The sequence below is a fragment of the Triticum urartu genome, unplaced genomic scaffold, assembly GCF_003073215.2.
Source record: "Triticum urartu cultivar G1812 unplaced genomic scaffold, Tu2.1 TuUngrouped_contig_5197, whole genome shotgun sequence".
Classification (NCBI taxonomy): domain Eukaryota; kingdom Viridiplantae; phylum Streptophyta; class Magnoliopsida; order Poales; family Poaceae; genus Triticum; species Triticum urartu.
In genome coordinates, this window is record NW_024115851.1 from 1 (window position 1) to 11,334 (window position 11,334).

The 11,334-nt window shown below is 44.7% G+C and overlaps 1 protein-coding gene across 1 annotated transcript; it reads left to right on the forward strand.

The window, feature by feature from the left end:
* Nucleotides 1-3,385: 3,385 nt before the first annotated feature.
* LOC125528902 (receptor-like protein EIX2) lies at nucleotides 3,386-8,015 on the forward strand. The gene is made up of 3 exons (XM_048693322.1): nucleotides 3,386-4,578; nucleotides 4,617-5,328; nucleotides 6,140-8,015. The coding sequence occupies exons 1-3, from the start codon at nucleotides 3,478-3,480 to the stop codon at nucleotides 7,816-7,818; spliced, it is 3,492 nt and encodes a 1,163-aa protein (XP_048549279.1). The 5' UTR covers nucleotides 3,386-3,477; the 3' UTR covers nucleotides 7,819-8,015.
* The last annotated feature ends 3,319 nt before the right edge of the window (nucleotides 8,016-11,334 follow it).

Here is an 11,334-nt window from a genome sequence, read left to right on the forward strand (position 1 = left end):
CGGCGGTCGGGCGTGGCAGGTGTGCCGGGGCGCCCCCATATCCGTCCCATATTTGGACTGGATATGAGGGGTGCCGATTAGTCCGGGCATTTGAGGGCCGTTTGAGAAGTCCGTTTGGGTCAAAAAATCGTGACAGGACAGTGACCGAGCGGCCCGCCCGGGCTTATGAGGCGGATTTAAGGCGCTCGGCTGTAGATGCTCTTATATCCTAAATACATTCAGGTTTATGATAATTCGGATCCATCAGGCCCAGAATTCATTCCCAAATGTATACTCTCTCTGTTCGCAAATACTTGTCGGAGAAATGAATAAAAGTGAATGCGTCTATAAGTAAAATACGTCTAGCTACATCCATTTCTCCGACAAGTATTTCCGGACGGAGGGAGTACTTACCTAACAAACCTTTGGTTTATATACATGACTTTTCAAATTAATGCTCTCCATCGCTACTAACACATGCTTTGAACTGATGCAAAATTCTGAATACATTCTTTGAAGTGATGCACACCCCCGCAACCCCTCTCATTCTGCAGGCGAGCTGCCACGGAGGCGTCCTGCGTGGTGGGGCAGATGGGGAGTGACGCGCACTTCTACGATGACGACGCCCCCGTCACGGTCCTCCCCGGCTCCTGCTTCGACGGCGTCGATCTGGAGCGCTGAAGCCCCCCATCGTCTAATTTTTTTTTTTTTTTGAGGGAAAGGCCTGCTGGCATTTTATTCAAACTTGGGAAATCAAAGAGTACATGTGGTAAAAGGAAGGAGGGCATCTCATCTATCCACTCTTCACGAATCTTAGCAACGCCTAGCTAAAAAATGCAGTCCGTCTCTATTTGCCTCTCTTGGACAATGTATAAAGGATATATCCGGGACCCCATGAGCCAGGTGAAAACAGTCAGCAAGTATAGCTAAATATGGGCTCAGAATTTCATTCTCGCCGTTGCATGCTTGCACAAGTTCAATGCAGTCCGTCTTCACTTGGACATTGCGACATCCAATTCCATCAATCATCTGCAGACCCATCCGTAACGCTCTGGCTTCAGTGGACGGTGCGTCAAGTGTTTTATCAATCAACTCCGAAATCCCCGCTACAGCTTCCCCTCTATGGTTCTGCAAGACAGCCGCAGCAGCTCCGCTTCCATCCTCAAAGAAAGATGCATCAACATTCAGTTTATAGTAGCCTGGAGCTGGACGTTTCCATCTTACCTCAGGACCTGCTGTGTTCGACCGAACCGCATGGTTTGTAGTAATAGCTTATATTGCAAATGAAGTACTAGCTGCAGTTTTAACCATCTGACCCTTGACAGCTTCACGACGTTCCCACCATATATACCATGCTCCCACAGCAATGGTTTCTTGGAGCCCGAGTTGACCAGAAACCCGAGATTTCTTCATCGGACTTTTGAGTAGCTCTTCCAATACCATTGAACCCGAGCGGTCTGTGAGAAGGGCAGAGTCAATGATATCTTCTAACCCAAGTGATTTCCATACTTTTCGCGCCGTGCACATATGAAGGCGAGATGACGTATGTCTTCCGGCCCTGAATGACATATTGGGCATTCTGGAGAGACTCTTATGTGTCTATTCCTCAAGACACCAACTCCAGGTATAATTCCATGTAGGGCGCGCCATACAAAGATTTTTATCTTGCTTGGAACTTGTAGCTTCCACAGGATCCCCCAAACAGGGTTATGCGAAGAAGTTTCTGCTGGCTCTCTTCTCATCCTCGAACCGAACTGGTGTTCCCACTCTATATAATACGCGGATCTTACTGAGAAACAATAACTCTTTGTGGCATGCCACGCCACAAAATCTTCCTGTTGGTGAAGGGATAATGGAATTTTGAGAATTCGATCTGCATCAACACTGAAGAATATGTCTCGTACCAAATCTTCATCCCATCCTCCAGTTTCTGGGTTGATAAGTTCATTCGCAGTAGAGAGAAGGGTATTGCCACGGGGTGTGATTACCTTCCTTGAGGGCCCTTGAGGGATCCAGTGATCCGTCCAAATCTTTATCCTTTCGCCCGTCCCAACTCGCCATATATGACCTCTTTTGAAGGTTTGAAGACCCGCAACGATACTCTGCCACGTAAATGATGAGCCCTTCTTAGGACCCGCATTTAGTAGATTACCATCCGGATAATACTTCGCCTTGAGTACTTGTTCACACAAGGTTTCAGGATGTGTTATCAACCACCAACTCTGCTTTGCTAACATGGCTAGGTTGAACACATGTAGATCTCGGAATCCCATACCCCCCTTAGATTTTGGGAGGCACATCCTCCACCATGCAACCCAGTGCATCTTTTTTTGCTCTTCAGTGTCACCCCACCAGAAAGCTGACATTGCATTAGTAATATCCTTACACACTTTCTTTGGAATTTTGAAAACTGCCATTGCAAATATTGGAATAGATTGGATGATGGCTTTTAGAAGAATTTCCTTCCCACCCATCGTCCACTTTAATTTCCCCGCAGGTTCGCTTTCTATTTCACAGAAAGGGGGCAGAGCAATTCAGGCTTGTCGCTAGATTACGAACGAGAAAATTGCTATGACCTGCCTCACCTCACCAGTGAAGGCACAAATCACAATATGCGAGCCACCCTATTCGTAACCTTCAATGGAGAAAATGAGTCAGAGAGAGCTAATTACTGAACGTGCTTTTCTGCCGTGCCGTGCTTGCCGCGATCGATTGTCCAAATCATTCGGCCATAGCTTGACTTGACTAGAAGAAAAGTATGCATGCAGTGCAAGGCCATGACGTCGACTGCGAATGCGCTGCTTCTCTCTGCTATTATACTACATAATTAACACGTGTTAATTAATCCTAACACTCTCCACACTATCTGCACTGCTGCATATTTGCTTGTTCAATTGCGCTGCATGGTAGACTGTCCAGATCGTTATAGGTTTTCGCATGGTTAACTTCAGTAGTATTAGAGTCCCCGCAAAAAAGAAAACTTCAGTATTAGAGAAGTATGCATACAACATGACAAAGACCAAGACCTGAACTGGCTTTGCTTGTGGACCATACAATGGGAGTGGTTGGTAAAATTCTGATGAGTTTTTTGAAATGCTGCCCTTTTGATTCGTTTGGCTGATTGCTGAATACTGACAACTAGTGAGAGCTACGAGTCTTTGTATTTATGCATCTAAATTTGTGTATTTCAGGTAGACGGAGGGGTTGCCAACACTAAAATAACTCTCTAGAGCTTAATGCTAGACCTGACACACAATGTGTGTTATTGAGCGAATGCTGGATACAGATTACAGCTCCAACTTCTGCCGTGCTGTGCATGGTGGGCTGTCCGAATCAACAAATTCTAGCCACAACTTGAGAATTGAAAAAGTATGCATGACAAGACCAAGACGTGGGTTGTAGACCATACTCCTATACTGCGTTTGTGGTGGAATAACCGGGATAGAGATAAGCTGCTCTGTCATCCATTCTCCTTTCCATCTGCCTTTTCCAATCAATATGACTAAGCTCGTGCTTCTCATCCGAGGAGCTGCACTACTGCTTTGTCTATTGATCTTCCAAGCATCATCCACTTCCGATGGCCAAGCGAGTGTATCAGGAGCCTGCATCGGCAGCGAGCGAGATGCGCTTCTGTCCTTCAAGGCAAGCCTCCTGGACCCTGCTGGCCATCTCTCATCATGGCAGGGTGAGGATTGTTGCCAATGGAAGGGAGTCCGGTGCAGCAACAGAACGGGCCATCTCATCAAGCTCAACCTCCGCAACATCGACATGAACGACATGGGCTATTACATGTACGACTACATGTACGAGTACTACAGCGACTACATCGACTACTATAGCGACTACAAGAGCAGATCATTGAGCTTGTCGGTGGGCGAGATGAGCTCTTCTTTGGCTACTTTACAACACCTGAGGTACCTTGATCTGAGCTGGAATGACTTCAACGGCACAAGCATCCCTGTCTACTTGTCTTCTCTCAAGAACCTAAGGTATCTCAACCTCTCAAGAGCAGGATTCAGTGGGAGAATACCTTCTCAACTTGGCAATCTCTCAAAATTGCAATATCTTGATCTCAGTCAGAATTATTATGGGTCTTACATAGTGGATCTTGCATGGTTGCCACGTCTTTCTTTGTTGAGCGATCTTGACATGAGCTATGTGGATCTTAGTTCTGCGAGGGATTGGTTTCAGAGGGTTAATATGCTTCCTTCTCTTAAAGTGCTTCACTTGTCCGAGTGTGGACTCAATAGTATCCTTTCTGGTAGTATACCACATTCCAACCTCACACATCTTGAAGTCCTTGATATGTCTGGTAACAACTTCTATACTTCACTCAAGCATGCATGGTTTTGGAATCTCAAAAGCCTTAAGGAGCTTCAACTCTCAGGGTCAGGATGGGTAGGGTCCCTTGAAGTCATAGACCCGAGTTTCAATCAGCTCGTGGGTTTGCTACCAAACAAATTAGAAAATTTGTGCAATTTGACAAGGATGAGGTTCAATTATAACAACATAGGTTCAAGCATAGGGGAGTTCATGGGGCGATTGCCAAAGTGCTCATGGAATAAACTGCAAGAATTGTCAGTGTGGGGTGGAAATATGATGGGGAATCTGCCCACTTGGATAGGGAACATGATATGTCTGAGAACAACTTCTATACTGCACTCAAGCACGCATGGTTTTGGAATCTCACAAGCCTTAAGGAGCTTCACCTATCACATTCCAGCTGGCAAGGGTCCATTCCTGGTGAATTGGGAAACATGGCGTCCCTCCAAGTCATAGATTTTAGTGAGAATGATCTCGTGGGTTTGATACCAAACAAATTAGAAAATTTGTGCAATTTGACCAGAATTAGGTTCGGTGGTAACAACATAGGTTCGAGCATAGGGGAGTTCATGAGGCGATTGCCAAAGTGCTCATGGAATACACTCCAAGAATTGTCAGTGTGGCGTGGAAATATGACAGGGAATCTGCCCATTTGGACAGGGAACATGACCAATCTCAGTGTTCTTCAAGCATCTGAAAATATGTTGAGTGGCCCTATACCTGTAGGAGTCGGAGCACTGAGTAATTTGAAAAGGCTGGACCTCGGCGGCAATAACTTCAGCGGTGTGCTCTTGAAAGAACAATTTGCAAGCTCAGAAAAATTAGAGTTGTTGGACCTCAGCCACAATAACTTCAGCGGTGTGCTATTGAAAGAACATTTTGCAAGCTTAGGAAAATTAGAGATTTTGGACCTCAGCTACAATAGCTTCAGTGGTGTGCTCTTCAAGGAACATTTTACAAGTTTAGGTAATTTGCTGCATTTGGACCTCAGCTATAATAACTTCAGTGATTTTATCTTGAAAGGACATTTTGCAAGTTTAGATAATTTAAAGATTTTGGACCTCAGCCATAATAAATTAGATAGAGTGCTCGTGGAGGAGCATTTTGCAGGCCTATTGAATTTAGAGTATCTGGACATCTCGTACAACTCTTTGATAGCTATCAATAAAAAATGGATTCCTCCATTTAGATTGAAGGTTGCGAAATTCCAATCATGCCAACTAGGGCCCATTTTTCCGGAGTGGCTTAAATGGCAATCTGATATTGATGTTCTTGTTCTCAGTGATGCAAATCTGGACGATGCTATTCCTGATTGGTTTTGGGTGACATTTTCCCGAGCTTCAACCTTGCAAGCATCAGGAAACAAATTGTGTGGCTCATTACCGGCAAATCTACAACACATGTCGGCCGAGTATATACATCTGGGGTCCAATAAGTTGACAGGTCAAGTTCCACAGTTGCCCATAGATATAAGCCAACTGGACCTATCTTCAAACTATTTATCTGGGTCGTTGCCATCAGAGATAAATGCTCCTGCACTCGAAGATTTGATGCTTGCAAATAATAAATTCACAGGCACCATCCCTTTGTCTATATGCCAACTGACTAGTCTGTTAAGGTTGGACCTATCAGGAAACTATTTAGAAGGAGATATTATGCAGTGTTGGAAGGAATCTGATGCAAACTCTACAAATCAATTTGGTTGGAACATGCTCAGCTTAGCCCTAAATAACAACAATCTGACTGGTCAATTCCCAAAATTTCTTGCAAGGTCATCACAATTGATGTTCCTTGATCCTCAGCTATAATATCTTCACTGATTTTCTGTTGATGGAACAATCTGCAAGTTTAGCTAATTTAAAGCATCTGGATCTGAGCCATAATAAATTAAATAGTGTGCTCGTGGAGGAGCATTTTACAGGCCTATTGAATTTAGAGTATCTGGACTTGTCCTACAACTCTTTGATATTAGCTATCAACCAAAAATGGGTTCCTCCATTTAGACTAAAGGTCGCAAGATTCCAGTCATGCCAACTTGGGCCCAATTTTCCAGAGTGGCTTAAAGGGCAATCTGACATTGATATTCTTGTCCTTGGTGACGCAAATCTGGATGATGTTATTCCTGAGTGGTTTTGGGCCACATTTTCCCGAGCTTCAATGTTGCAAGCATCACGAAACAAATTGCATGGCTCATTACCGACAAATCTACAACACATGTTAGCTGGCTATATACATCTTGGGTCCAATAAGTTTACAGGTCAAGTTCCACAGTTTCCTATAAATGTAGTACGACTGAACCTATCTTCAAACTCTTTATCTGGTTCATTGCCATCAGAGTTAAATGCTCCACTACTCGAAGAGTTGTTGCTTGCAAACAATCAATTCATAGGCACCATCCCGTCGTCTATATGCCAATTGACTAAACTGAAAAGGTTGGACCTATCAGGAAACCAGTTAACAGGAGATATTATGCAGTGCCAAAAGGAACTTGTTCCAAACTCTACAGATCAATTTGGCTCTGACATGCTGAGCTTAGCCTTGAATAACAATGATCTCACTGGTGAATTCCCTAAATTTCTTCAAAGGTCGTCAAGATTAATGTTCCTTGATCTTTCTTACAACAGGTTATTTGGAGGATTGCCAGAATGGTTACCCCAAAAAGTGCCAAAGTTGAAAATATTAAGAGTGAGGTCAAATATGTTCAGTGGTCATATTCCTAAGAGTCTCACTTCCCTTAATGGTCTTCATTATTTGGATATAGCACACAACAACATAACAGGAAGCATACCATGGTCTTTATCAAACCTGAAGGCAATGATGACAGTGGTGTCGCAGGACACAGGGGATTACATTTATGAAGAGAGCATCCCAGTAATCACAAAGGACCAAAAGCGTGACTACACCTTTGTAATTTACCAGTTACTGGTAGTTCTTGATTTGTCAAGTAATAGTTTTGAAGGACAGATTCCAGAGGAGATAACTTTGCTCATTGGGCTTACCAATCTGAACTTGTCAAACAATCAATTCACAGGAGCAATCCCAAACAAAATTGGTGATTTAAGGCAGCTGGACTCACTCGATCTATCCTTCAATGAATTTTCTGGTGCAATACCACCAAGTTTGTCAGCTTTAACTTATTTGAGCCACTTGAACTTGTCATACAACAATCTATCCGGTGCAATACCATCCGGACAACAGCTACAAGCTCTTGATAACCAGAGGTACATCTACATCGGTAACCCTGGTCTTTGTGGAGATCTTGTTGGCAGGAACTGCTCAACACATGATGCAGAGCAAAGTGGCCTCGAGGATATAGATCATATGCCATCTGTTTATCTTGCCATGAGCATTGGATTTGTGGTGGGCCTGTGGACAGTTTTCTGCACCATGTTGATGAAGAGGACATGGAGGGCTGCCTTCTTCCAGTTTGTTGATATGATGTACGACATGGTTTATGTGCAAGTGGCTGTAAGGTGGGCTCACATGATGGAGAAAACTCAAGACCCTGCACCATGAAGTGCCCAACTCCACGACAAGCAAATTGTTTGTATCTAAATATTATTTGTATGTTCGACATGTTTATGTGCAAGTGGCTGTAAGATGGGCTGGACGTATGTATTGTACTGATGTACTGGTATTTGTATGTTTGTACTGTAACAAATGAAGTGTATATGTTTGTGGATTATTTAAGCTGAAGTCAGCCATTATTCGCTCTTCGTTGTGCACTGCATGGAGAAAGATACAGCCCCATATGGGTACTCTGCCTTTTTCGTGTTCTTCAGTTTGCGTTGTACATTCCCAAAGAGTAATAATTCATTGGCATAGGGAAAAAATGACACCAGTTGGTCAATATTTGAACAGATTTGTTTGTAGGATATAGAAGATATATCAAGGTTCAAGAGGCAAGAGGTAGAAACCTTTCTTCACCATCAGTGCTTGTAGACTTATTCATGCTAATCTGAAGCTGCCATTTGAGCAGACATTTTTTACTCAACTCAACCATTCCCACCGAGTCAACAGAGTGGAGAAGCTCAAGGCCAACTCAACCATGCTAATCTGAAGTGGAGAAGCTCAAGGCCAACCAGTTCATGGCCTTTGATCACGACCACGCCTGCATCGTTGGTGTTAAGAAGAAGAAAAGAAGTGGCTATGTAATTTCTACAGTCTTTTTCATGCCAGAGATGTAATTTGGGGTATATTTGCACTTTGGGAAGGAGCCACCATGAATGTTTGCATGATCCCCTGCCTGTGCTAGTTTCTGCTTTGTTATGTGCAAAATCAAGATGTGTGTTTACAGCAGCCAGCAGTCTACGGAAAGTACTGACTCGTGTTACAGCACCCAGGAACTGAAGCCAGTATATAATTTTCTGGTTCTCATGATGGACATGTAAAACTAGGACAAAACTGTGAACAAACTGTGTTGTAACAGGAGCACCACTGAATTTCATACTGGCTGTTGTGACAGATTATTTTGTACCATCCAAATCCCATAGTCAACACATCTTCAGGCATTAAACTTGTTTCCAGGGGAAATCTTCGGAACAGAAAACGAACTGAAAAGTGTAAAACAATGCTGAAAGTACGCGCTCCCGGTTTCACATGCAAACAAGCAAAAGCAGATGTATATATAAGGGTCTCTGTTTGAGCAAAGCACCTCCCAAGATCAGCAGAGTGCTCGAGGTTCGGCCAGTCTGGTGACATTGACATGGCACATGGACAGAAATCAAGAACCACCAGGTGCTCCCAAAGTGTATGGATCGAACGAACACTAAAGCCTCGAATCAGCTCCTCGGGCATCAGTCCCAAATCAGCTCAGCAGAGAGATGCTCTGCTTTCTATCGTCATCTAGAAAATGGGATTCTGAATCGACAAATTCAGGTTGTTTACTGAATAAGGTTGTTAACTGCACCCAGTGCCACAAATTCATGTTGTGTGTGATGCCAAGTCTGATCACAGAACTTAGCTTGTGGTATCAGTATCACACATCCAAAATACCTATAGCTAGTACATAAACCCTTTGATGTATACATGACTTCCAAATTAATTCTCTCTCGAACACTACAGTACATTCAGTGCAGTCACAAACACGCACGGAACATATGGAGAATACATGCTTTAAGGTGATGCAAAGTTTGAAGTTGGGGAGCACATCTGGTTCTTCCCACCTCATGCGAGGAGGCAACATCCATCGCGACAGAAGTAACCACCGGCAATGGCCATGGAAAGTGGAGACACAGCACTGACCAGGAGTGTCTTTCCAGACTTCTTGACGCCGAGATCCCATGACTCTAGCACGGCCGATGTTGCTGACAGTATCTACATGAGGAAATAGCCATCGCTTAACCACAAATTGACATATTGTGAAACAGGTGCATTATATGACACAGTAAAATTATGTTAGATATTTTAGTCTTCTTTCCCGCTTCAGTTTGTGCTAGTTCCTAATCTCCTGTTTCTTTCTATAACCCTGTTACCTTGCTCTTCCTTCTCAAGCCTAGCCTAGCAGTCTGATCTACCCTATCATCTAGGAACCACTACAAAAGCAACCGCACCATGGGCTCACAGTGGGTACTCAAATCAAATCGGAAGCTATTTCTATTTTTTTTATCAAGATCGATCGATTAACCGAATCTAATACATTTCTGTACTGCTCTTGCATGAATCCACTAACAACAATGAGGTTGATCATTCAGGTCAAACATTCAAATAGCGTAGGGGATTTCTGTGTGCAATCTCTACAATCAAATCTGAAAGCAAAATGGCGCTATAGAATGCACTAGCCGCAGGTGCATTTCTTGGATCTGTGAAAGGCCCGCAGAATGTACATTAGATACACAAGCAGCATCTCTGTAGTACTATTACAGCACAAATGATGCCATATGAGAGAATCCGTACAGATTATATGGTGTCCATTGCCACCCTGCTATCTTCAACTAGGAAAGACAGTGCAAAACCATTCTCAACTGTTTGGGCCTCGCACTTTTCTTTTTCCTGAAAATATCAAATACTACAAGAGACACATTCCGGTCAGTGTCTGTCTTTGCTCCCTCTGAAGAATTAATTAGGAAGCCGCGTATTAAGGAGATGATATGAATCCATTGTTGGAAGTGATCGATCATATATTTCTGAGGAAAATCAACAATGCTATGGTAAGGAAACAAGTCTAGCTAGCAACCCAGAACATAGCAGAGGCGGATCCGGCTTGCCTGCTCCCTCCTCATGCTCCCATCCGTGCTCCCACTTCATCCTACGGCTGTCTTTTTCCCTTTTTCCTTTCTAATCTAATCATCCCCCTGATTTTAAGGAGGTGGGGCCGGGCCTTATTTTGTCCAATCAAATCAAGCCACATATCCGGGAGCACGGATCGGCACACGGGGAGGGAGCAGGCAAGTCTCGTCCAGCAGAGGCAACAGAAGATATCAAGCACATTGATGGTACTGTCTAAGACGTTTCTTTAACCAAATAAAATGATTGATATTTTTAAGCATGGATGGACTAAAAAACTGCAGTGCAGGCAGCAGGCTCAAACAAAGCAGCCGGCGTCTCCTCCCAGCTCCACCGACGACCGCGAGTGTGGCGACAGCGGAGCGAGCAGAGTCGCCGGCATCAATGGATTTGGGGCCCATGTTATACCGGCCCCACCCATCAGGCCCTCTAAAACGGAGGCGCAGGTTGTGCGCACACGCCGTCGAGCTTTGCAGCTCCCAACCTCGCTACTGTTAGACGATCAGAAATTTTGACTTACTTAATTACCTAGCCCCCGCGTCGCTCCCGCAGGGGCGACTCGGGCGGCGTAACCCTAGGCCGCCGCCGGCCCTCTCCCACACCTCTCCTCTCCCTCGTCGTCACCGGAGGTGGCCGCCGGCTCGCCGCTCGGCTGTCGGTGAAGGTGGCAGCGAGGATCTGGCCGCCCCGTTCTTCCTCGGGGGGCTTTGGATCCGTGGCGGCGGCCTCGGCTGGTGGATCGACGCCGGGTCTGCGGTGACCGGTGCTCGTTGGTGCTGGCCATTCTTCCTCGGCCGCGGGGGCGGC